Source organism: Leptonychotes weddellii, chromosome 6 (assembly GCF_054177405.1).
Source record: "Leptonychotes weddellii isolate Sample4059 chromosome 6, ASM5417740v2, whole genome shotgun sequence".
Classification (NCBI taxonomy): domain Eukaryota; kingdom Metazoa; phylum Chordata; class Mammalia; order Carnivora; family Phocidae; genus Leptonychotes; species Leptonychotes weddellii.
This window is the reverse complement of record NC_138374.1, coordinates 87005078-87032934: the sequence shown is the minus strand read 5'-3', so window position 1 is coordinate 87032934 and position 27857 is coordinate 87005078. Positions and strand designations below refer to the sequence as shown.

Genomic DNA, 27857 nt, shown 5'->3' with positions numbered 1-27857 from the left:
TTTGGTGGCTACAGAGACCTGGTCATTCAGCCCCATGGGGTCAGTTCCCCAGCTCTCTGGCAGGGGAAGCCAGGTGGCTGCTCCTTTGCAGGTGCTTTCCTTCGTGCATAACTGCATTTAGGTCTTATTTTTCTCACCTTTGCAAAAATAATTCAAACAGGTTCTGATGCAACTCCTATTGGGGATGCCAGGCCATTAGCAAAATAGTCTAACCTGAAATATGTTCATTCCTGCTAGCTTCCCTGGAAAAGCAGTATGCAAGAGGATTGATCATGAACAAATTCTGTTTATTTAAAAACTTCTCACTGATTTGCCTGTCCAAGAGGGACATACTCCTTGTAGCTGGTAGTAGAATGTGAGCCAACCTCAACACATCAATTCTACAAAGGCTGAATTTCTCGTCCATGCCACTGTGAACTAGATTGTTAAGGTTTATATGCTGCCAGGTACCACTGACCCCTTAAGGAGCTCACCAGATTGGTCATCATCATGAAACAAGATGCTTTTATGGGATCCTGGGGGTTTTTGTTGTTGTTTTGTTTGGGGGCGGGGGGAGGAATCCTGTTTTTTTTTTTTTTAATCAAATGCTATATACGTGGTGCTGATAAGTAACAGGACATTAGAATAGGATATTTAAAATAAGGTGCTGATTGGGAAGTGGAGAAAATAGGGGCAAAACAGAATTAGAGGTTGGGTTGACCGGAAGAAGCTTCTCAAAAATGTTATTTGAACGTGGGTTGCTCACCAAAGAATGGGTCAGAAAACATCCTCAGTTTATACTAGTTTAGAGAAAAGCTGAAGCTTCCTCAGGCACCCCATTCTGGTTTGTTAACGTGTAAATGATGGGTGTTCTTCCAGTTCCTACAGTAGGGAGGCTGTGGGGTGTGCTTCTCTGGTGCCCCACGAAGCAGGATAAGGTGGAGGATGTGATCCTGGCTGACTGTAATCCAGTTGTCCTCACTGCCAGCAGATCAGGCATGTGGCAAACAGATCCTGCTGCTGTGAAGTTTGACTCTAGGTTTAACTGCTCCTTAATCACTAATAGAGGTGGATTTTGATGCCATTTTACACTGAGTCGCTCTCTTCTGAGGAATAGATTTAAAACCCCTTCTTTCAACTATTAAGACTGGTCCTCACTCAAACCTCTGACAACAAGTAAAACTGGACTCTTGATCCAACTAAATTGTATCTCTACTCCCCTCTTTAAAATGGGTGTGAGAACGTATATCCGGGCTGGCTCTGTCCAATTTTCACAGCATAGGAGCTAGGACATCTCTCAGCAGCAGGCAGCTCCGATTCTGATAACAGACCTCTCAGCTGCCATGTTTTGATTCTAGTCGGATCTGTTGATAATTTCAGTGCTTTAAGAATCTCAGATGAGCGGGGCGCCTGGGTGGCTCAGTCGGTTAAGCGTCTGCCTTCGGCTCAGGTCGTGATCCCAGGGTCCTGGGATCAAGCCCCGCATCGGGCTCCCTGCTCGTCGGGGAGCCTGCTTCTCCCTCTCCTACTCCCTCCTGCTTGTGTTCCCTCTCTCGCTGTGTCTCTTTCTGTCAAATAAATAAAATCTTTAAAAAAGAAAAAAAAGAATCTCAGATGAGAATATCTTCTATCAATCTTAAAAATCGCTTCAGTTGGATTGGGTTGTCTTCAGCTCCTAAGATTTATTTAATTTTCTTCCATCTCATTCAACCCCATCTAAGAAGTTGTACAAGTGGTTCTACATTATCAAGTTCCTGCTAGGCTTTTCTCAAGCTCTTTTCAAGTTCTCTGTCCTGTCTCGTCTTGCCTGCAGTTGGCAGAGAAAATATTATGGGGTGAGAAAGTGTACCCCAATCGTCACTCATCCAGAAGTGATAGGAGGAACACACACACACACCACACACACACACACACACACACATACACACACACACACACGAGCTCTTTGGAAAAGGGTATGTAAGGATCCCAAAAGAAGAGCTTCAGGGGCGCCTGGGTGGCTCAGATGGTTAAGCGTCTGCCTTCGGCTCAGGTCATGATCCCGGCGTCCTGGGATCGATCCCCTCATCGGGCTTCCTGCTGAGCCGGGAGCCTGCTTCTCCCTCTCCCTCTGCCTCTCTCCCTGCTCATGCTCTCTCCCTCTCTCTCTCTCTCTGTATCTCTGTGTCTCAAATGAATAAATAAAAAAAAAAAAGAAGAGCTTCAGTTATATACCCATTTCAGTGCTTTGAATAAAGGCGTCTTACTGACTGGCCCTTCCCTTCATCTTACCAAACTGAAGGCTTGTTCGATTGCTGTAATTGGTCTAAGAATGTATGACAATGCTTAGTACGAAGTATGCTTTGCCAAAAAGCTGCCTGTAGTGACCTAGTAATTCACAAGGAAGCTAGAACCACACAGAACTCTTCCCCACCCGCCCTCAGGAAGCCCAATGCCACCGTTTATGAAACCCTGATTTTCTACTTCCTTATAGCCTCCTTTAATTTCTTGACAAGTCCCTATGCCCTGTCTCAGTGTCTAGCTGACAGTTTAAATTCTGCTTTTTCTCGGAGGTGCTATTACTGGGGCTTTCATTTATTGAGATATTTTGTGTGTGCATGATGTCTTCAAGAACTGAATGGAGACACATCTATCTGGTTCTAAAACTCAGAATCTTAGATCATATTGAAACAGCAGTCCCCTCTATGTATGGTCTTTGCAAGGTTCACTTTCTACTAATGATTTGGACCATTTTTCTTCTGAGTTTTTAGTTTCATAAAGCAGGCATAATTTCCATCAATGTCCAAATTCCTTCCCTGGTCCTCTTAATCCAAGGTTCTGTAAGATAGGCTAAACTTATCTCACAGTTTTGTAACAAAACAACAACAACCAAAAATCAAGTAAAACAAAAACCCGGCTGAGACCAAGTTGGAAACGTACCAATGAGCATGCACCACGCCTTCTCTAGGGCAATCTAGAAATCTACTGGATAGCAGTACCCCCCGAGAGAGGCTTCCAGACAAACTGTCGAGTTAATCGGGGGGCCAGTATCTGATCACTGCCAAAAATGAAGCAATAGAGAATGCCAGTTAAAGTATTGGATAAATTATTCCCCTTTGAAGCTTAACTTCATGATTTTTTTTAAATGCAAGCCTCTCTTTTCTACTTTATTCCATATTTGTTTAACTAACCAAGTAGTCTGACATCAAATCAGCAAAAACTTAAAAAATAAATATCTAGACTGGTTATTTCCAAATAATTTTGGCAATTATATTTCGTTTAGTGCAGTATTGCCATATGTCGATTCTGCTTTAGAACATATCAAAATGTTTGGCAATTAGCTTTTATACATTGAATCCCAAGAGTGCTTCCAAGTTCTGGAAAATATTTTGTATTCCCTGAAGTAAGGAAAACACCTCCTACCCTATGTCTTTTAATCCTAATTTGCATTATTCACATTTCCTACCAATGCCTCTTTTTTGGATAAACTTTAGTCTAGCACTTGTTAGAATCCTCAGGGATCACAAATCAATGGGATCCAAGTGAGGCCCTATTAAGTCCACTTATGAGTCATTTAACACTTTCATTAGAAAGAAGTCCTTGTTCTAGGTCTCTTTAGAAGCACAAAATAGATTTCTGAATTAGCAGAGCCTTATTTCCCTTCATGAACACATTAAGTGAAAACACATGTAACCCAATCTGGGTTGGACTTGACATCCTAATGAAGCATAATTATGTATTGAGAAAGGTCTCAGAACAAGGACAGCTATAAAATGTGAGGAAACAATTGTAAGCCTAGAGAATGGGCTTTCAGGGCTCTAGCTAACTCCATGTTATCTTGAGCTAACCATTGATCTTGCTGCATCTAAGCACTGAGATCCTCCTAGGAGACCTTCCAGTTTATAAATCAGTCTTTTTAAGATTTCATGACAATCCTTGCAATATTAAGTCTACATAGCAGAACATCTTTCTATCATCAACATATATACAACAACAACATACAATGACCTGGTGAACCCAAATCAGTTGAAATTCCTGATGCTCAATTACTGCCTTGGAGATACAGATAAAGACTTTGACAGACCCATGTCACACTGAAAGGACTATTTTGGTCCCAAAGATCCCCTTATGAGAATCAAGAGATTCTAGATTTATTCCAGGCGGACCACAGCAAACCTAGAGAGACGCCTGGAATTGACTTAATCTTAGAGGGGACAAAAGGAAAAGGAGAAGGGGGAAAAAGAAACAAAATTGTTCCTATGATTCAACTTCTACCATTTACACATCACACATATTTCTCCTAGTCCCAGTGACAAACGTATAAGGTAACTTTTATTCTTCTATACACCAGGAAACTAAGATTAAGTGACTCTCCCAAGGCCATTTATTTATTCAACAAATACTACGTAGCAGGGACTATTTCAGGTGCCACAAAACAATGGTGGGCAAGGAAAAGGGGAATTTTGTGGGGATTAAGTATTACTTTAATATTTTTCATACATTTTAATCATGACTCACAGTAAAAAATACATATTAAACTATCACGCCATATATGCATCATAAATACACATACACAGTATATTTGAAACAAAGTTTTTACACACACAAGAACATATCTTTAGTGTGTGCTCTGATATTTTCTACTCTTTCTTTTTTAAAGCCCATTTGGTAATAACCAATTAAATTGATTTCATGATCCACTAATAATCACAATCCATAGTTTGGAAACATGATTCCAGCAGACTTAAATTGCATGGACTAATATTGATATTAATTAATATTTCCTCAAGGCCTGGGGAGTTATCTACATCTTTTTCAGTGTGTAGTTTAACGACAAGAAGAAAGGAGAAGCCGGAGGAAACCACCCATCTTTTCATAGCCTGAAATGGTTTGGTGGAGGCCATCTAACTCTGGCTTGGGTTTCCCATGAAGTTCAAATGCCATCTCTTCTTTGTAATAATAGTGTGTTTTATCTTTTTCCTCTAAACTTTTATTCTTCCCGCATAGGCTGACCACAGAATATCCAGGCCACTATGGGGAAGAAATGGACATGATTTCCTACAATTACGACTACTATATGCGAGGAGCAACCACCACTTTCTCTGCAGTGGAAAGGTGAGCCTTCCCAGGGGCTAGGAGCTAAAGGAGCCAGGGATCAGCTCTGAGCAAGGACCATGTCAGCAGGAATTTACATCTGGGATTTTCCCTACTTTATTTCTTTTTTTTTTAATTTTATTTTATTATGTTATGTTAATCACCATCATTAGCTTTTGATGTAGTGTCCCTACTTTATTTCTACTTGGTCTAGAATTCACTGAGAGTTTCCTGGGTGGTGGAAGGCCATGGGAATGGAGCTATTCTCATAAACCCATTTCATGGAATAGCTCACCCTTGGAAATAAGGATGGGCTCCAGGCCACTCAGAGCAGAAGAGCCTCATCTTGGTCTCCCATGATGTTCTAAGCTCTGCCCTTCACTCGATTTCAAAGAGCACTTTTTCTGACCCAGTGTTAGGAGGAGAGGGCAAAAATGGTTGAAGGACCATCCACTGTCAAATTGGAACCCCACAGATGCCGATGCTGGTCTCTAGATGACCCCCATCTTGGGTTGCAAGGAGGGAGAGAAGAGAAGGGGAAGGGACTCCACCATACTTAGAAAGGAAAGGGGAGGATTTACATAACCTGAAGGCAAAACAAACTTCTTCCATCTCCTTTCCTAATAAGCTCCCCAATCCTATCCCTAACACTCAAAACAAAACAATAAGAACATGAGAACTCTTCTCCCAACTAGTATAGACAGAGGTGTCGATAAATTCAGGTATTTTCAGTCAGGTGATAATCACTTTACACAGCACATGAATTCCTGAAAAGTCACCAATAAATGTTTTGCAAACAAAAGTTACATTAACTCCTTAAATAATGGACTATGATGAATGTGAGTGTGACTTATCTTTCAGGGATATTTATGTTTTCAAATGAAATGACATCTCACCTAACCAAATTAACATGACCCAGAATTTAAAAAAACAAAAACAGGGGCGCCCTGGGTAGCTCAGTCGTTAAGTGTCTGCCTTCAGCTCAAGTCATGATCCCAGGGTTCTGGGATTGAGCCCCACATCGGGCTCCCTGCTCCCCGGGAAGCCTGCTTCTCCCTCTCCCACTCCCCTGCTTTTGTTCCCTCTCTCGCTGTGTCTCTCTCTGTCAAATAAATAAATAAAATCTTAAAAAAAAAACAAACAATAGAACAAACATTAAATAGCTCTGAAAAGGCACACTACATGGTGCAGGCTCCACAAACAAAGACCTTTATGTTTATTCCTAAGAGAGCCCCTCATTTCTCACACATTAATCATTTTTATTTTAGATCCATTTTTTTTAAAGATTTTATTTATTTATTCATGACAGACAGAGAGAGAGAGAGGCAGAGGGAGAAGCAGGCTCCCAAGGAGCAGGGAGCCCAATGCAGGACTCCATCCCAGGACCCTGAGATCATGACCTGAGCCGAAGGCAGACGCTCAACCATCTGAGCCACCCAGGCTCCGTAGATCCATTTTTAAGTAGCTTAGTTAACTATTTTCTAGAAGCAGAAAACTAAAATATGAACAGGGAAAATAATACATAAAATGAAACTCTTCACCAGTGAGAATAGCTAAACGACATAACACGCACACAAAATATATTTAAGAAAAGGAAAGACTTAAGAACTCAAAACCATGGGAGCCTGGAGACAATTAGCAAGTGTGTCGCCCCCAAGGGCAGACTGGATAACAGTGCAGTAGGGCGTTCAGAATTCTTAACAATGTCTCCATGTCAATAAGAAAATTAGTTCTGCATTGCCTGGTTAAGAAGGCAAGAAGGAATGTAATAAAGAAAGAATACCTTCCAAAATTACTACTGCATATATATATATGCTTATATATATAATTGGATATTTTCACTGCATACATATCAAAATATCCAATTCCTATTGGCTTGAAATTTTTCAGTTATGTAGATTAACCCAGGACCTTAAAAAACTGAGCTATCATGTCATGCATTTGTTTAAAATGAACATGCCCGTGTGATTTTGCTGTTGTCACTAACAATCGGTGGCTTAAAGATCCACAGCCTGTGTTCCTTCAGCTCTGCTGAAAGATGCTAAGGCCACAGCGTCGGAGAAATAGCATCAGTGCAGGACCTACTGGGCAGGGACTTTCCTTCCATATGCAAATCAGAGTGGGTTCCTCCTGGAAGGGAGTTGCTCAGCCTGAGCACTATTGATATCCGGAACAGGTAAGTTCTCCGTTGCAGGAGCCTGTCCTGTCATGCCAGATGTTTAGCGGTATCCTTGGCCCCAGTCACTAGATGGCAGTAGTAACCTCCCCTTCCCCATAGTTATGACAACTAAAATCCCCCTGGGGAGCAAAAGTGTCCCTGCTTGAGAGCCACTGGTCTGGAAAGAAATCAGACTGAGCCTGATTGAGTCCCTTGGTTCTCTTAGGACCAAGTTTAAAATTTGCTCAGCATCAATTAACAGTCTCTTGAAAGAGTAGTGTGAATGCCTGGCTTAAGAGCCTACTTATCTGTCTGTTGGTATACAGATAAGTAAGACTTGCCTACAGTAATGAAATTCATCTGATAAACATGCACGCCACCAATTTGCTAATCTCCATCTAAAAGAAGCCATGTCCTCTGTTGACAGCTGCAGGAATAAATACTAATACATAGTTGGACACCAAGACTCTCAGGACTTGTACCAGGAGACCCTCTTCCTAATCATTGTAAACAAATGACTTGGAGCAGCAGACTCAGAACTGCAAAGCCTGACTTAGGTTGACCAGCATGTCCCCTAGCTGCTGGCAAGAGGTATCTCCCAGAACTAAGTGGGGTCAGTCCCACGTTCCAGATCAGAGGCTGGAGGGAGACCTTCTCAGTATTGGTTGTTGTTTAAGATAAACCAACCTAGGAAGAAGCCTTGCAGGTTGAAAGGGAGAAGGGTAATTCAAAGATTAACTGACCCAGCTGTGCTTTGGAAGGATTTGCGTGATCATATATGGAATGACTCTTTATATTTGCCCTTTGTTGGGACTTTGCAAAGGATGTGACAGCCGTGTCCTCTGATGGGGTTATGGGCATGTAGTTATGGGGGTATTGTAGTATAAGACGAAGAGCAAGATTTCAGTTCAACACCCTTGGAATCTGAAGTTGTCACCTCATTATCTTAAAGAAGGTCACATGTTTCTCTGAGTCTGCTTCTCCACCTAAATCATGAATCATGGTGAAGATTAAATGAGCACACTGTACACCATTGCAATGCTTGATATACTGAACTCACTCAGAGCACAGTGGTTACGATCAACATATTGCCATTAAACGATGTTACACTGGAAGAACACCATGCAGAGTAGGCACTCGATAAATTTTTGTTCAGTGGGTGAACAAAGAACAATGGCTTGCCCTTAGCAAAGAACATTCATTGAAATGTATCCACACCACATTTTCCAAGACAGAGCAATCTATGTACTTTCATACATGTGCCTGACCTCTAGAACAAACATGCAATTCAATTTCTGTTACACATGAATGGCAGACATTTTCCTTTTCACTTTATGGGTTTTCAGAGTTGTTTCCCTTCACTTCATTTCCCTATAATAGTGTTTTCTGGAGGGCTACACATCGTATATAGTATGGAGCCTGGAACATGGTAAGTTCTCAGTAAAAGAATAAATGAGCAAATGGGTGGCCTATTTAAGAGAAGATTCTTTACAATGGAATGGAGACAGTGTCAAATAAATGCTTTTAATGCTGTTAACCTATTTGCAAATAGGTTACATTAACTTACATTACATTAAGGAGTTAATGTAACTTTTGTTTGCAAATAAATGCTGTTAACCTATTTGTCCTTGAGGTACTCAGGGTAGTGCCAGCTGACCCCTTGTGACCAATAGGACCTCCACATAGCCAGGAACCTAATCAGTCACCTGCAAGGTGCCACCTGCACTGATCGAGGAGGGGTCTAGAACTCCTGACCTCACAGATGATTACCTGATGGTTTTCCAGAGACTTACTACAGAACAAAGTGAGATCAGGTGCCCCTTGGGTTCCTAAGTTCTCCAGAGGTTGTTCACTGCTTTTCCCTCAGGAGCGATTTTTCTCACTGGCATTGGCTTTCTGACTCTCTCCCCACAGGGATCGCCAGTGGAAGTTCATAATGTGCCAGATGACTGACTATGACTGTGAATTTGCAAATGTTTAGATCTGCCACTCACCAAATCTAGGTGAGGGGAAGGGGGCCAGGAGACCTGAGGATGTCCACAGAGGTCAACATCAGCTGGAGCTCCGATGTGGTTTCTGCTGCTCTTTTCTTCTCCCTGAGGGGGTTAGTGGCTGCAGCACCAGCTTTCTGGGCCTTTCTGACTAGTATCACACTTATAATAAAATCCACAATGAAATCGTGTTCTCACTTTCAACATGTTCCATAGCAACCGTTTTATATGACTGACGATGGCTTTCTTGCACCCTGCATAGACAGTGTGCATGCTCACAGCCAGAAAAAAAGCCTGGTTCCCAGAGCACCTGTCACAGCTTTTGCTACCAAGTGAGCTACAGGCAAGGCTGGGGCTGAGCAGTATCTGTGAAGAGGTTCAGTGTAGTGGAGTGAACGGCAGAAATTGAAGAAAGTGGCAATCAATGAAGGTTCTTTGCAGGTCCTCAAGGAGGACCAAGGGTCCTCACCAAGCCTTGAAGGGACATGTGCCCACTCTCCCCCACCACATCAGCCATGCTTGTCTGGAAGTCCAAAGTGCAGAGTTCTGTGCTCCAGGAGGGAGGGGACAGGGAGGTAAAATGGAGGGATAAAAGGGTCTGGGCAGAGCTGAAAGCCTTAGCACTGGAAGAATTTCCTGAGTTGAAGGAAGATTGTGGGCATACCCAGTAATGACAATAATGCAGAACTCAGAGAAACCTATGCAAATCTGGCTCAAGTCAGACAGGAACAAGGAGGAAGACAGAGAGCATGGGACTTGTGTTAGGAACTTAGAGGGAAAGAAAGAGTGGCCAGATTGCTTTGGGAATAGAAAGGGCGGTTTGAGTCACTGGCACCTGGAGATGTGTCCAGGACTCCCAGGAAGGCTAGCATATGCCTGCAGCCATGGGACTTACTGGCAAACTCACCTGAGAAAGGCTGCCCTGAGACTCCACTTCCCTTCTATGCATAGTTTAGGGGTGTTTTTTGCAGAGGTAACACTATCTTTCCTCCTCCTGTGATGTCTCTGTCCCCAGCCCTTTGTACTCTCTTCATCATAAAAGGAATAAAAATGTTAACATTCACTATGCTACAAATGTTAAGGGTCAATTTTTGCCCTCTACCCCTCCCCTTTCCAATTATTCATCCCATCCATTCGGAAAATGTAGCTTAGCATTGTGATTTGTGCCAAGTGCCGTGCAAGGCACCAGGACTACAGCGATGATGAGGACAGAGTATGGTTAGCAGGTCTAATGATTAAAACAGAAAGTGCTAAGTGCTTTCACTAAGGACTGGACAAAGGATAGAACTACATTTTTTGGTGTTGAACCTAACCTGATTTGCCATCAGCATTCTTCAGCCCTCCTCCTGCCAGCATGCCATGTGCATTTTTTTAATTATTATTATGTTCAATTAGCCAGCATATAGTACATCGTTAGTTTTTGATGTAGTGTCCACGTGCATTTTTGACACAGGGAGCCCCTGTTCCCTTTATCCACACAGTTTACCTTTTGTTTTCAAATCTGTGCTGCCCCTCCCCCCTCCTCTCTTCCAGTGGACCCAAGAGAGCAGGTAGCCAGGCAAAACCACAGGGGTTATCACCCTTGTCATGCACCCCATCCAGGTGGCCAAGATGGTGAATCCACGCCAGTGCAGGTGCTTTTCCCACGGTGATATCCTGGGACCGTGAAGGGGAAGCCAGAGCTAAGATGTCCTCCTTTGCCTCCTTTTTGCCCTATAAGGCAATTTTTCAAAATATGGCTTTCCTGGGCGCCTGGGTGGCTCAGTTGTTAAGCGTCTGCCTTCGGCTCAGGTCATGATCCCAGGGTCCTGGGATCGAGTCCCACATCGGGCTCCCTGCTCAGCGGGAAGCCTGCTTCTCCCTCTCCCACTCCCCCTGCTTGTGTTCCTGTTCTCGCTGTCTCTCTCTGTCATATAAATAAATAAAATCTTTAAAAAAAAAAAAATATGGCTTTCCTTTACTCCCTCCATTTCATCGTTTTCCACCTCCCTGGCAATTTTAATTTACAGCAAGCTTTACTGTGTTATTTTTCACAGGAGCCATTAATATTTTAGCAGTTGCAGCACTGGTGCAGGATGGCAGCCAGGAAATGGCCTTAGCTGGGTGTGTGGAGCACAGCTGGAAGGCAGCCATGAGGAAAACAAAGGGCCGGTGAGAGGGTCTACAGGGGAGGGGGGTGCCAGCTGGAGGGCTGCAGCTGGGAGGGGCAGTCCAGGGGACTGCAAGAGAGCAAAGCCAAAAAAAAAAACACCCGATAAAGCCATCCAGTAAGTGCCTGCACCAAGTAGAATAAATAGGTTTTTACTAAGAAAAAAACTATTCTTTGCATATAGGCCAAGGACGATGATAGTAAAGACATTATCACCTTGGTTCAAATCTGAGTAATTTATACTTTATATCATATGTCAGTCAGAAAGAACTAAGTGTCAGTCTGGGGCTAACTCTATGTTCTCATTGCTCCAATCTTTCTACTCACTTGCTCCATAACCTTGGATAAGCCACCTCCCCATTCTATGAGGACATTTATTCAGGTAACCATTGTGGTTTCTTGCAGTTCTGTGAACTCCATCGCTGGACCCAGATTGTTTAGAAGGACCCTTGCTAAGGCATTTTCTTCCAGATTAGAAGCCTGGGATGAGAGTTGAAAAGTGAAGTCCGACCTCTGACTCTGACAGAGGATGGCCTTGTCCGATTAGACAAATCCCCAGGCCACCTTTTCCTCATCTTCCTGGTATGGACAGGAGCCCCTCTCCCAACAACTTCACAAGTGGTGGCCACACAAAGTGGGAAGAAGAGAGACAGGATTCCCACCTCCCAGGGACTATAGTCTTAATAAGGAGAGGTGAGAAAATGGACAATGAAGACACAGGTGTAGGAAAGTTTACTGAGGGAACCAAGTCCTGGTCCCGAGAGACGAAGAGAAAGTAGAGGTAAGTAGAAGAGCATGTGGGATTTTGTTCAGACTGTCCAGGCACAAATCCTGGCTCTATCACTTACCAGCTTAATGGCCTTGGCCCAGTCACCTACATTTCCCAGTTGATTTTCTTACCAGTAGAGATAATCATTGGACCTGCAGCTTGTTGTAAGGATTACATGAGATTTCATAGTGTCTCGCACATAAGGACCCAGTAAATATAGTAAGAGGAATTGAAATATTATTAGTATGTATTAGAAATAATGTTCCTCAGGTGAGTGGACGTTAGTAGAGGTCAACAATAGAAACGGTTTACCAAAGAAGTAGAACTTCCTTTTTGCTCTCATTCATTTCTTCATTTATTTAGCCACTGAATCAATAAATTTTTAAGTGCTTATCATATACCAACCACTGTTCCAGGCACTGTTCCTGCATTCCAGGGGATTATACATTAAGAGAGCCAGACAAGCAAACAGACCATCCAGGTTCAGAAATCAAGGATAAGCAGCATTTCAACAGAGAGTGGACAGGGGTTGGGGTAGAGAGGGGATTGTGGCATTTCAGGCAATGGAAACAATATGATAGAAGGCACAAAAAGAGGGATGGGCTTAGGAAAAGAATCCCCAGGAAACCCTGACATCAACTGAGTCTAGAAGGCCCAACACACAGTCATAATGACCTAACGAGGGACTGGTAGCTCACATGAGCCACATAATGGATTCTACTGTTTGGGCATATGAATTGCAATATATTGTCTCTGTCTGGAACTCAGTTTTCAGCTGGGGCTTCCTACAAATCTAGGGAGTGGGAATTCATCAGGTGCTTCCTCCTCACCCCCCATTCCTTCCTCACACACTGTGCCATGGCCTGGGGAAGTCCTTTCTCATGCTGGGTCTTCATCCATACATACTGTCTTTATGATCAACTGTTTTGACCCAGACATGAAACAACATTTTTTTTAGTTCCTTCAGAAGAATGTATTCTTACAAAAGCATTAGTGAATGCACAAACTCAAAAAGGTAAACCTAGACATTCCCTTCTTCTATGGTTTTTTCTTACTTGCATGCAAACCCTTGCTATGCAGGGGTTTTCCTCTCTCTAGCTGGTCTCCATCTAGCCAGCTAGGCTCTCTGCTCACCCTCCCAATCATTCTCCCCCTATTAACAAGGGAAAATGTTGCTTCGAGCAGACCACACCCAAACAGGTGGGCCAACGCAACCAAGGTCATATATAGTCAATAGCATCCACTCTCCTTACAAAACCTCAAATCAATTTCAATTAAACCACTTCTGTTTAGTTCTGTTAAATTAAAGCACTTTGTTAAGAAGTGATAGCTGAACCTGGTCACCATTCTGGGATCCAGAGTCAGTGAGGTAAGTGAAACCTTTGCAAAACTGTGCCTAAGCTTTCGTGGGTGTGTTACCCTTTACTTATTGAACTGCTGAATTTCTTTTTATCCGTTTATTTCTTTTTGTAAAGCAAGGATAAGAAACACGCCTACTTCAAAAGTCATTTTTAATGACTAATAATAATATAGTCGCACATAGCTCAGATTTCATGGAACTTACAACTTTTGAACAGAATGGAATGTCCATTGTCTCCTTAAAACTAAAAACCAACCAAAACTCCTCATGTACTTTAAACCTATTTATTAGAGCCTGAGGTGCCTTGCTAATGCTGGAAATCTACCATTGTGTGACCTCCTTCTTCCCTCCCTGATGCACCCATAAGGAGCCAGTTATCAGTGTGAATGACTGTGTATCTGTATCATTGAAAAACACAGATTAGACATACTCAAAAATGCAAAAAAAGTCTGCACTGTGGCATCACTCTTTATTTCTTTGTTCTTTCCTTTTCTGTCTTTCTCAACTTTAAAAAACAATTGCCATGGACTGTGTTCATAATCAAAAAAGAAAAGTTATTTCAATCTTATAGAACAAAAACAGGGGCGCCTGGATGGCTCAGTCATTAAGCGTCTGCCTTCGGTTCAGGTCATGATCCCAGGGTCCTAGGATCGAGCCCCGCATCAGGCTCTCTGCTCCGGGGGAAGCTGGCTTCTCCCTCTCCCACTCCCCCTGCTTGTGTTCCCTCTCTCATTGTGTGTCTCTCTTTGTCAAATAAATAAATAAAATTTAAAAAAAAAAAAAAGAACAAAAACAGTCACCAACTGTCAAACAGTTGAGCCCTAGGACCTCATTCCAGCCAAAAGGTGAGCATATGGTGACTTCATGAAAAGAGATTATAAAACCAAACCCTTTCATCTAACCAGCTGCCTGGTGGCTTATAATTTAATATGCAGAAGTACCTGCTCTTTCCAATACTGCTCATCATCTCCAGAGACAATGGAACAGATGTTCAGTGTGTCAGATGGCCAATAGGAAACTATCATTTAAAAGTCCTCCACTCACCAAAGTCCTTGGCATACTTCAGGGCCAAGCAGACACTCAGCTTCCTCAGAAAACTTCCTATGCCTTCTAAGACCTGCCCAGGGTTCCTTCCTTTCTTCCTCAGTACTATCTTCCTTCTCTCTCCTGCCTCTCTTGTTCACTGGTAGGTTTCTAATGCCTAGTGAGGTGTTTTACACATAGTGGACCTCCAAGACATATATTTTAAAATTAATCTGGATTTCTGATTGATTTTCAGTTTTTACTGGGAAGACCTCTATCGAAACTCTAAGCAATGGATAATTGAAACTATGTGTAAAAGCACTTTGAAAATTATGAAATTCTATTAGAAGGCATGGAATGATGATGATGGTTTTGATGAGGGTTAATGCCATCTTCCACTCCCTTTCTCCAGCATCATTAGGTGACCATAAATTTTATCCTTTTAAAGAGCTACTCACTAATGACGGGTGAGTTGGAAAACACACCAATCAGTCACAATTGTCACTTACATGTTCAGAAAGTATATGTCTCCATCCTAAGGACCTGAATGTCAGTTTTGTTGTTGTTATGACCTCTAAACTTCACTGAAATCAACATCTGAGCAGTCAGCACCTGACTTGGCATTTGGTGAGCGTGACATAGAGCCTTGCTAACACCCCTAAGGTGACTGGAACACTGAGGGAAAAAGAGGTTCAGGTTGGTTAAATAAATGCAGCCCTGTATGAATTTAGATGCTGTTTTTAAGTCTAATGACACCATATGAGTCCAGGGGAGGTAGAGTAGTGATTTTTGTTTGATATACCTCCTGCACAACAAATATTTAATGAATAAATAAAAACAGAGCCCTAAGACAAACCCTAACATAGATTATGACTTCATGAATGTAGACTATATGACCCTTGCTTTTTGTTGTTAGTCCCACTAACAGTTTACTTGTGGACTTAGCTGCTATTTAGCTGGACCCAAGCAGTAAAATTGGTTTCTCAGAGTTAGGTGGTTTCCTGTTTATATGGTAGCCTGGCAGCCATTCATGGCCCATGCTGGTGTCCTGCATCTTCCTTGTCTGTGGCTGGTGGATTTCCACTGATCTGGGTGTCTCCGTGGGCCTCTTTTGTTGGCAGACTCAAAGGTGAGCTCATTAGCTATACCCCAAGGAAAGATGTTCTTGGAAATCAAACTCACTCTGAGTCACATCTGCCTGTCCCCTACAGAGACTGTATAATGTCATGCAGATTGGTTCTGCCCACAGGCTTCCAGGAAGAAGGAACTAAAAATCTCTCATAGCATGCAACAGCACAGCTTCAGTTGGAGAAAGACTTCACTCCACAGAAATTCAGAGTGAAGGCAGGCTTTTAGTTCGCTACACGTGTAGGTTAGCCTTGATAAAAAGAGAAGGAGAAGAAGGAGAAGAAGGAGAAGAAGAAGAAAGAAGAAGAACAAGAACAAGAAGAACAAGAAGGAAGAAGAAGAAGAAGAAGAAGAAGGAAGAAGAAGAAGAAAGAAGAAGGAGAAGAAGGAGGAGGAAAGAGGTGAACAAGTAGATTATAGGTGCAGAGGAAGCAGATTCAGCTCTTCCCAGAATGGTACCAGTCCTGTTCTAAATTCAAAACCTCACACGTCTGCGCTTTTGTATACATCATGTTGACTGTTGCTTCAACAAGGTGTCATTAATCACCTATGTTGTTCCTAGCACAAACTGAAAGAAGCCAGGGGTATAAAGCACACTCCCTTACGCAGGGAGATTTGTGTTCTAGATAGGGAAACAAGAACTAAAATGTGGAAAGGTTCATAAATAAAATAAAGCTGCTTATAATCAAGTGCACAATGAGTGATGCAGGAAATCTTAGGACTATTGCAGAGATAGGAGGATCACCATGGGCTGATGAAACAGAAGACTGTAAGACAGGTACAAGAAGACCAAGTTTCAAGCCAGTAGTGAGTAAACCTATGCAGTGAGGATGTTCACCCAGGTCCTGAGAGGAATCTTGTTGATTGTGAAACCAATTCTTACATCTTACCAATAGGGAGTTGGGACCCACTGAGATACATGATCTACTCAAGGACACCCCATGCATTAGTGGCAGAGCCGGGTCTAGAATTCCAGGCTTTTGGTGATGTTTCTCCCAGGTGGCTGTGCAACGCACTAGTCGGGCAAGGGAGAGGAAGATTTGGGCCTTGCACTCTGTGCTTGAATAGGCTTTCCTGTTTACTGACTGCAGCTAGCTATTCTAGACAGGCTTGTTTCCTGACATTTTATAGATGGCTTCAAAGGTGTCTGAAATAGAAGGTAACTTGCCCAAGCTCACCCATTTGGTGGAAGTGGATTTTGAACCCAAGTCTGGCTATTTTCAAAGCCCAGTTTTCTCTCTCTGTCAACCTGGAGTCAAGGGTTTCCACTGAGAGCAAAGAGAGATAAAGTGTTTACACTTGATATTTTATAGCTCCATAGATGAATGTTGCAAATATGAAGAAATGATTCACATACTCCAATAGTTAACATATGCCCTTGAGGGAAGAAGTTGCAATGGGGAACATTGTTGGAGGTCCAAAAAGCAGACAAGTGGTCTGAAAATCATAATGCTGCTACTCTACTTTTTCATATTATCGTAGGCCTTACCCATCATGATAAACAGGAACAGATTTAACATCTCCTGCAGTTAAAATAACACTTGTTGTCTACCTTTGAAAAATGTTTCCTACATAACAAACCCTCAATTCCATAAAATCAATCTAACCCAAGTAAGCATAATTGCTCTGACAACTGACAAATTAATGCCCTTGATTCGTCCCCCAGCCTCCACTACTGTTTTGGCTCTCCACACAGAGTTACAGTCTTATTTCTCTAGCTGTGTGTGCTCTGGGAAGCTTTCTGCCTGGAGAATCTGTAAGCTCAATAAGAACCACTATCCTCCTCAGTTGATTAAACCCCAGGATACCCTGTCTGTTAGCAGAAATGTGTTGTGTGAACCTCAAATCTCCAACCCACCTCATCCCATGAGGCTTTCTTCCAGTGTTATTTTAGAGTGTGCATGTTTCCTGAATCATAAACCAAACTGATCACTGGCATTTGGTAATTACAACCAATTCAACAGACACTTACATTATTTTTCATTAACTGTAATTCCCAGTGAGGAAATATGGACACCTAATCTAAGAAAGGAGAATATCGTGTTCTAGTTTTATTAGACATTATAAAGATCTCACTTGTTGAAAGTGGAAAAGTAAGCAAATTTCCAGAATAGTGGCAATTTTGAGGTCCTTCTGCATGAAACCCATCTCTATGGCCATTAAGGAAGCTGCTTTTTTTTTTTTTTAAGATTTTATTTATTTATTTGACAGAGAGAGACACAGCAAGAGAGGGAACACAAGCAGGGGGAGTGGGAGAGGGAGAAGCAGGCTTCCTGTGAGAAGGGAGCCCGATGTGGGGCTCGATCCCAGGACCCCGGGACCATGACCCAAGCCGAAGGCAGACACTTAATGACTGAGCCACCCGGGCGCCCCGAGGAAGCTGCTTCTTAGATTATGTGCAGCTTCAGCCCACACTGGCCCTAGAGAATTCAGAGCAGGTCTCCATTTCTTGAGGTAGCCAGGTCTTTGATTTACCTGTGGCTATAGATATATGCACCAGATAATGATGACAAAACAATTATTTTTATCTATACTCTGAGCCAGGTACCTTACTCAGCTCTTAAATGCACCTCATTTGAATACTCATAGTAGACTTATGAGATGGTTGTCATCATCCTAATTTTACAAGTGAAAAAAACTGAGACTCAGGTTGAATTATTTTCTTAAGGCTACACACCCCACACATCAAAGCAGACTCAGGCTTGGCTGAGTCCAAGACATGAATAGTCCAATATAGACATTGCTATGCTGCCTTTCATAGGCAATGCCATAAACGCTAATGGCATCCTATATCTCACTGTTGGAAGCCAGCATGGGCACCAGATCAACTTGACATCAAGCTCATCTGAAACCACCAGACCAGTCAATCCCTCCAAGTACAAAAGGTTCATTATTGTATTCGCATCACCTAGCAGAGTACCTAGTATATTGTTGGAGATTAATACATATTTGTCGAGTGAATGAATGACTTACTTGGTTGGTTATTCATGGATGATGCTCTAAGTGGCAGCCACTTTACTCATCTATTCTCTCCCATACTCTTTATTCATATTCTTTCAATCATACCCCTTCACTGTTGCTCTCATCCTCACATCCCCAAACATTCCTACCATCTAGGCTCCTAGACCTTCTATCCCATGGCTCAAAATCATCCTAATCCTAATCACCCACCTTCCCTCTTTTCACAGACTTATGCCTCACCTCCTGGTTTTATGTGAATCTTGTTTTTGCCCGCAGCCCTCTCAGGTGGGGACATGCACTCACATATGCTCCGAGTACTCTGGACTCATCAGTATAATTTTCACCTCCTAAGCAATTCTTGAACCTGACCTCTTTTATTTATTCTCCAACTGCCACCTTTTTTCAGAACCTTATCCCTGCTTCTCCATATCCTTAGCTATATTCTTTTCTTCAGGAACTCCATCCATCTTTCTGAACATAATGCAATATGTTGCATCCCTACTTAAAATCCTTTTGTAACCCACAACAATATGGTCAGTTAGTCTTGGACAAAGCAGGAAAGAATATTCAATGGGAAAAAGACAGTCTCTTCAACAAATGGTGTTAGGAAAATTGGACAGGAACATACAAAAGAAGGAAACTGGATCACTTTCTTTTACCATACACAAAAATAAATTCAAAATGGATTAAAGATCTAAATGTAGTCAGGAAACTATAAAAATCCTACAAAAGAACACTGGCAGTAACTTCTTTGACTTCGACCATAGCAGTATCTTTTTAGGTATGTCTTCTGAGGCAAGGGAAACAAAAGCAAAAATGAACTATTGGACTTCATCAAAATAAAAAGCTTCTACACATTGAAGGAAACAATCAACAAAACTAAAAGGCAACCTACAGAATGAAGACGATATTTGCAAATACATATCTAAGAAAGGGTTAGTATCCAAAATATATAAAGAATTTATACAACTCAATACCCAAAAAACAAATAATCCAATTAAAAAATTGGCTGAAGACATGAATATACACCTTTCCAAAAAAGACATCCAGATGGCCAACAGACATGAAAAGATGCTCAATGTCACTCATCATCAGGGAAATACAAATTAAAACTACAATGAAATATCACCTCACACCTACCAGAATGGCTAAAATCAATAACACAAGAAGCAACAGGTTTTGGCAAGGATGTGGAAAAAGGGGAATATTCTTGCATTGTTGGTGGGAATGCAAACTGGGGCAGCCACTCGAGAACACAGTATGGAGATTCCTCAAAAAGTTAAAAATAGAACTCCCAAAATCCAACAATTGCACTACTAGGTATTTACCCAAAGAATAAAAAAATACTAATTCAAAGGGTTTCATGCACTCCGATGTATATAGCAGCATTATCTACAATACCCAAAATATGGAAACAGCACAAGTGTCCATTGACTGATGAATGGATAAAGAAGAACTGGAATACACTTCCACTGATAGATTATAAAAAAGAAAAGAAAGAAAGAAAGAAAAGGAAAGAAAGATAGATGATAGATGATAGATGATAGATAGATGACAGATAGATGATAGATAGATAGATGATAGAGAGATAGATGACAGATATAAATGGAATACTACTCAGCCATAGAAAAGAATGAAATCTTACAAGTTGCAAGGACATGGATGGAGTTAGAGTATTATGCTAAGTGAGTATTATGCTAAGTGAAATAAGTTAGTCAAAAAAAGATATATACCATATAATTTCACTTATATGTGGAATTTAAGAAACAAATGAGCAAATGGGAAAAGAGAGAGAGAGAGGCAAACCAACAGACTCTTAACTATAAAGAACAAACTGATGGTTATCAGAGGGGAAGTGAGAGGGGGAATGTGTTAAATAAGTGATGGAGATTAAGGACTGCACTTGTGATGAGCACCGAGTGTTGTATGGAAATGTTGATTCACTATATTGTACACCTGAAACTAATATTACACTGTATGTTAACTAACTGGAATTTAAATAAAACTGGAAAAAAAAATCCTTTCGTAATTCCTAAACACATTCCAAGCAAAACATACTTTCCTCTCAATGACATAGTATCCTTCACACTCTGCCCCCCAAGTGCCTATACTCCAGCCATGCAGAATTATTCACATTTGCCTAAAGAGACCATGTTGGTCATATATTATTTCCAGTTCCCAGGTGACTCTGTACCTGAACATTCTTTCCTGGGCTGACTTGCAGTACTCTATTTCCTGATTCCCAAGGTTAGTTAGAAGTCCCTGGCTGGTATTGCCCTAACACCTAATTATACCCACCTCATAGCACACGTCATACTTGTGCATTTTCCTGTTTTGACAGAGACTAAATGTTCTCTTTGTCCCTTTTACCCAGTGGTCAGCATCAGTACGTATTTATTACCTATTAACTATTCAAAGAATGAAAGAAGTGACTTCCAACACCTGAGAGTCTACAGTTCCATGAAAAATAACTACATGTAGAACTCACCATCTCTTTCCCAAACTACTGCACCAGCTTTTTGCCTAGGCTCCTTCTCTCCATTCTTCCTTGTGTCCTTCAAATCCCATGCACATACGGCCACCAAAATGAGCTGACAGTGATCTTTCCCTCTAATCTTACACTCTTGATGTTCCCCATAGGGCATGGATTTAAGTTCCACTGCCTCATAAAGCATCAATGCCTTCCATGGGAGTGTCCTCTGCTTCTCCTTATCCCATTCCATACTTTCCTTGATCCCTCCCAGGCTGGGTTAGGAAGCTTTCATGGGGGAACCCACCATACTGTGTGCAGAACACTATCACTGCCTCTACCACAATATTTTATGGTAACTACTTAAATGATGTTCCCATTGCCAGACAGTAAATTCCTTGAGAACAGAAACTGTGTTATATTTATCTCTGGATCCCTGGTAGCTAGCACAGTTGCTGACTGATAGCTGGTGCTCAATAATGGGTATTGAATTAATAGTATCTGAGTTGGCAAGAAAGTGTTGCAAAGAAAAGCAAACTTTTCAACAAAGAACAGGCCTTTCAGCAGTCTTTAAATTTAATGTATCTCAGAATGTTAAGGAACTTATATTTCTCATCAAACTTTTTCAACTGAGGACAATATTTCATAAATACTCTTTGGTGCAAATCAAAAACTGATTATGTCATAAAACATAAGTAGAAAATAAAAATGCAGATAATCTTCATAAAATACAGTGAATTTCATAGAGCAAGAAGTTTTTAATACACATTTTCATAACTAATGATACATAGCATTCACAGCATTGCACTTTTAGATAGCATAACAGTGGCTAATTGCATTCTAACGGAACTCATGTTCTGTCTCACTGTTTGCCAATGCCTAATAACCCCCCATCAACAGTTAATTGGTCAACAAGTAATTATTAAAGACTTCTTTTGAGGACAGCACCACAATGGTTGCAGTGGGGGAATAATGGAATAGCAGATTTCTGACACTCAAGCAGCTCACAATGTATTTGGGTAGAACAGAGACACCCAAGAGCAATACAAGATAATCTATGGACATTAGAATCCACAGATTCTATCCAAGAGCTGAGCACTGCAGATCTGATGCAGGGGCACTGGCTGAGGACTGAATGGAGGAAGTGCAAAGGCTGTAGAGAGCTCAAATAGAAAGAAGGTTCCTACAAGACTGGAGGGTCAACATCTGCTTCGTTTGTTTGTCTCTTCATTAAAACTGAGGTTCCAGTGCCAAGTCATCTCCATCTCTCAGCACTGGCTTAGTCTCAGTCATACATGTTCTGTTCATGATTATTACCATGAGCACTGTAAAAGGAGACTTCAAAATGGAGCAAGCAAGCCTAGCTAGCAAAGTCTCTTTTAAAATAGAGTCATGGAGCACCTGGGTGGGTCAGTCCGTTAAGTGTCTGCCTTTGGCTCAGCTCATGATCTCAGAATCCTGGGATTGAGTCCCGCATCAGGCTCCCTGCTCAGCAGGGAGTCTGCTTCTCCTTCACCCTTGGCCCCTCCCCCCACTCTCTCTCTCTCTCTCAAATAAGTAAATAAAATCTTAAAAAAAATAAAATAAAAAAGTAAAATAGGGTGTGGGTGCCTGGGTGGCTCAGTGGGTTAAGCATCCGACTCTTGATTTTAGCTCAGGTCATAATCTCAGGGTCGTGGGATCAAGCCCTGCATCAGGCTCACATTAGGTGTGGAGTCTGCTTAAGATTCTCTCTCTCTCTTTCTCTCTGCCCCTCTCCCCCCAACCCCTTCCCCCTGCTCACACACACTCTCTCTCTCAAAAAAAATAAAATAAAGTAAAATAATAAAATAAAATAGGGTGGCAAGGCCATAAGAGAGGAGGAATTTATGCAGATCCTCATCAGGAAAACTATGAACTTTTTGCCAGCTGCAAGCCCTCAGCCTGGCCTTACCTCCCTCCTCATCCTGACATGGGAATCTTTTGTATTCTTCACTTGGAAAGGAGCCAAGGTGATTTGACAAGCTTCAATCCCTCGTTGGAATACTAATCCAACCAATCCCAGTTAACCCAGTTTCATAGAGGACCTAAGTGAGAACTGTACTCATGACCTTTTGCCTTATAACTCTGTCCCTTCTTTGTCTTCCCCAGAACACTAGTCAGGCTTCTACCTGATTCTATGTCTCCTGAATTGCAATTCTAATTGCCCAAATAAATGCCTGATAGCTTTAATTTTCAGGGGACTCTTTCTCTGTCAACAACATAAACATAACAAATAACCGTATAGCTCGATTACAGCCTGTTTGATGGGTATTATTGCCCCTATCTTGCAAATAAGCAAGTGGGCACCCGGGGATTGTGACTTGCCCAAGTACATAGCTATGAGACAAGACTAAAACTTGAATTCACATCTTCTGACCCCAAAGTCCAAGCTCTTCCCAGTATGGTGCAAGAGGCAAATGTCAAATGTTGCCAAATAGTATCATTAGTACTTCCAAATTCCTTCCAGCATGAGATTTTATAGATGAAATCTGTTAGGGCAGATTTGGTCATATATGTTGGACTAAGAAGTCTATAATGTATCTTCTCAACCAAAAAGCACACAATTCTCTCTAGACTATTTATAGATACCATCAATGCTGCCATAATTCAGCCATTACAATTGAATTGTTCCATCAAGCAACCAGTCAAGGCAATGAAGAAACAAACAATATATCTGATTTATTTAACCAAGTGATTTAAACACAATGGTTAAACTGCTTAAGAGTGAAACAAAGCCATAGTCTTGGCCAAGATTAATATTTCTTCATTCCTCCAGTGTTATATAATATGCTGGATTCCTGTTTATAGACATCACTATACCTTCATTAAACTGCATTTTGTGTATTAGAGAGTCTATTAAAATTCATTTTGGCCATCCAGAAATATTCATATTAGTCCCTTCTGGCTTCCTTCATATCCTTATACTCTTCCACAATACCTTATTGTTTATTTTTAATATTAAATTGCTGAATGTATTACTGCTATGATTTGAGCATTACATACTTATTAAATGTTCACAGAATCCTCCACTTTTCTATGACACTCAAGGTATGTCTTATTTTTTTTTTCAAGGTATGTCTTAAGCTATGAATGAGTCTGAATCACTAAAAAGAGAACCTTTTGGAACTTCTACTTTTACTTTTTTTTTCCTTGACTGGAAGACAACATCCACTATTTGAGGGAAATTTTCAGCTTTCATCCAACTCCTTTATGGTAGATCTTTGTCCCCACGGTAAATCCCTAAAAAGCCAGGGACTGTGGCTTGCTTCTTCTGAGTGCCAACATTAATGAGAACAGTTCCAAAGTATCACAAGGAGAGAGAGCCCCTAAGTGCAGCCCAGGGGCATTAGCCTCTTTGCCTTCAGCAACTCTGTAGGATCTGACAGCTGCATTCTACCTTGCCTTGACTTCCAAGCCTGGGCACCCGGTAGGTGTAACTGCTAAATTCCAGGACAAACATTCTCTGAAGGACAACATTTTACCTTGAAAGGCAAACAATCTGCCCCTAACCAGGACCACAAGTCTTATGTATATTTAGTTCAGATAAGAAAAGCAGGAAAAGAATTTCTTTACAATGAGAGCTCTTGCTTCAAAGGCAAAGGATGACACCTCCTACAGAGGAAGTTTGGTAGGGAAATATTTCATCAAATTGGGAAGGCAACAGTGCAACACCTTTGGGAGAGCAAGGGTCATGGAGTCAGGATATCTGGTTCTCATTCTGCCGCTAAAATGTTCAGTCTGCACAACTATGAGCAAGTAACTCAATTCTCATGAGTCAGAGTCCTTCTCTGTCAAATAGAGATAGCTATCATAATTCCTCCCTTCCTTATTGAGTTGTTGTGAGGATCAATTTAGTTATGGTAAAACATACTATAAATATGATACGCTGATTCATTATTAGCATTAATTCCACATTCATACCTGCCTTTTGAGATTGCATGAGTAAGTCCTTTTAGGATTCCCTAAATGCCTTCAGCTTTGAAATAGGAAAGAGTTTGTAAAGTAAGTATTCAATGAGCACCAAGTGTGGGTCCTATACTCTGTCAGGAGCTACAAGGGTTAACAATAAATAAAAATATATATACAGTAATCCTAACCTTAAGGACTTCATAATCTAGTCATGGAGAAGATATGGCTATAAAAGAAATAATTACTGAAAAAAATCAACATGACATAGATTTAAGGCCACTTAGGTGAGACCTAATGGATGGATTCATACATAACAGGGGTGAAGGGTAGACGGTGCTGAGGCAAGGCTTTGTGGAAAAAATGTTCACAAGCTGGGTGAAGATGTGGGCACCTGGGGAAATTAAACTAAGGAAAAGCTCATCCCTTAATTGAGCCACTCTTAAATTGAGCTTGGTGTTAAAAGAAACTGAGACATATTAAATTTTTTAAGAGTTTGAGCAAAAACTGATTTGAATTGACCAATATCTGATCTAGCAGATGGAAAGGAGCTCCAAGGAGTTGTACAAAAGGAAAGACTTTTATAGGCACAAGGGAGCGACAACAAGGAAGTGATGCTAGCAAAAAAAAAAAAAAAAAAGCGGGTTGGTTATGACAAGGTTACTTTCCTTCAGGGGATGGCAGGGATCTATCAGGCATATTACCTAACTAATTCTGATCAGGTGACTAGTTTAAAATTCCATTTCTGGGAGAACTGAAACTGTAATCAAGTTAAGTTTTGGCTTGGTAATATGGGGCTTAGCATACACAACTCCATTTTGGACCTGTTGTCTTGTTTTTACTACCAGAGAAGAATGACAAAGTAATAGAAGAGACACAAAATGATGGAATTCAAAATTTAGATCTCAGCACAAGGATTCCTATCTTCTTAGACAAAGGTGGAAATGTTAGCAAATGTATAAGGAAACGTGTTCAGTGAAGTTTACTGCAAGGCAGAATAGAAAATTCTAAGTGTTTTTGGTTGACAAGCTTGGCCAAGAGAAGGAGTCCTTGAAGTGGAACCACAGTGAAATACTCATGCATGTAATTCTATCACACAAACTAGGAAAGAATGTCTAACTAGAAGATCACATTTCATGTTTTCAAGTATCCATGTCTTTTTAAAATGATGAACATTTTTGAGTCTGTAACATGTACAAAATAAGCATACTTGCAATGATAAAGTCTTTACAAAAGTCCCCTAATTTGATACAACTCCTCAATGAGCTAACTTTTTAGATCTCCATTTTACAGATGATAAAATTAATGCATTTGAGCTGTGGATTCACTTGCCCACATGAGTGGCAGAGTTAAGATTCCAACAGGCATGCATTCAATCATTTTTTTTTCTTTTTTCTTTTCATGAGCTACTTGTTCATTCAAGTGTTGATGGCTTGCAAAACTTTTATGGCAGAAATGGCTAAAATTGGAGATCTATTCTGTAATTTTGCTTTCTCTATGAATTGGAATGTAATCCCATTGTTCTATTTTAGCAACAGAACACTCAAGCACTAAACATGTTAATTGTGGAATGTGGAATGTCCGCTGTAGGATCTTGGTTAGAAAACCACTGCAAACCAAGTCAAAAACTTTGAGAAAGACAAGAACAAGGATCCTTGTCTGGCACCAAGAACACTCCTGGCAGCAAATTCATTGGCTTCCTCTAGCAATTTTGCAATGCTCGGTGTTGGGATCCCAGGCAGCACCAAGAAAACGGCTGTTGGGCTCTTTGAGAGATTCAGTCACCATTAAAGACAGTTGGATAAAATATGGTTTTAACAACCCCAATATTTTTTTTTAAACATTGCCTTGAGTTCCAGCTGGCAGCTCTGAATATTTCTGCCTCTGTTTTCACCACCAAACTGAAAATTTTCCAATGTTGAAGGTAAACCACTGGGCCCTCCGACAGCAGCTCTTCCTCTCCCTGAAATATGTGTGCAGGCTGCATGAGCCTGAGCAGCACATATAATGGAGATGAGAGAGGTCACAGCCTCTGAGGCTTGCTAGACAAAATCTTCTCTTTCCATTTCACCCAGACTCTGTTTCTCATCCCTGGAGGTACTTTTGTGTTCCAGAAATGTGCTCATAGGTCATGGTGCAATTCAGCATGGCTGAAATATTATTCAGGAAATAGATGTGCTTTTCTGTTGTTTGATTGCTTTGTTTTGTTTTTGTAGAAATGTTGAGAGTTTTGCAGAAACTTTTTGATTTTGCTACGGAGCACCTTAAAAATGAACAACATTAAAAAATGGGGAAATTCAGACAGCAGGTCTTTAAGACAACATCTACTTCTCCCAAGACAAGACCAGTGGAGATATTAAATTTTTAAAATCCTGAAATAGGATTTACTACAATTCCCAGAAGTCCCCATTCAGGCTTTTTGTTTGTTTGTTTGTTTCTGTAGTGTAAGCCTCTCAGTCATAGGCAGCTCTAGGGAAATGGACCTATTAGGCAAAATTTAGCTCCTCACTCAACTGAACTGAAAGATTCTAGGGCTCCAAATGCCTGCTTAGACTGTGCACCTGCAGAAAGGGAGGGGGCAGAGCAATGAAGGGTGAGTCATCACCACAAGTAAAAATAAGCAAAAAATAGAGGAGGAAAAAGATTAGAAGAGACAGTGAATGCATACAACAGTAGCATAAACCAACCACATCTCAAATTCAAATAGCCCACCAGGTGGTCACATACTACACTCCATTCTGACTCTAAGAGTGGAGGGAGAGGATTTGGAAATCATCAGTGATGAAGTAAGGGGACGTTCATTTCTGGAGATTAGTCGTGAGGACCACTATTGTAGTCAGGCCCTTGAGAAATAATAAATTCCTTAAAA

General features: G+C 41.2%; 1 protein-coding gene across 1 annotated transcript in view; it reads left to right on the top strand.

Moving 5' to 3' along the window:
- The window catches only part of DPT (dermatopontin), a 29054-nt gene extending 18790 nt beyond the window's left edge, over positions 1-10264 (top strand). Inside the window, exons 3-4 of the mRNA XM_006746587.3 lie at positions 4966-5073; positions 9125-10264. Of these exons, the coding sequence (XP_006746650.1) occupies positions 4966-5073; positions 9125-9191 (175 nt within the window). The 3' untranslated portion in view covers positions 9192-10264. The remainder of the gene's footprint in view (positions 1-4965; positions 5074-9124) is intronic.
- Positions 10265-27857: the final 17593 nt, after the last annotated feature.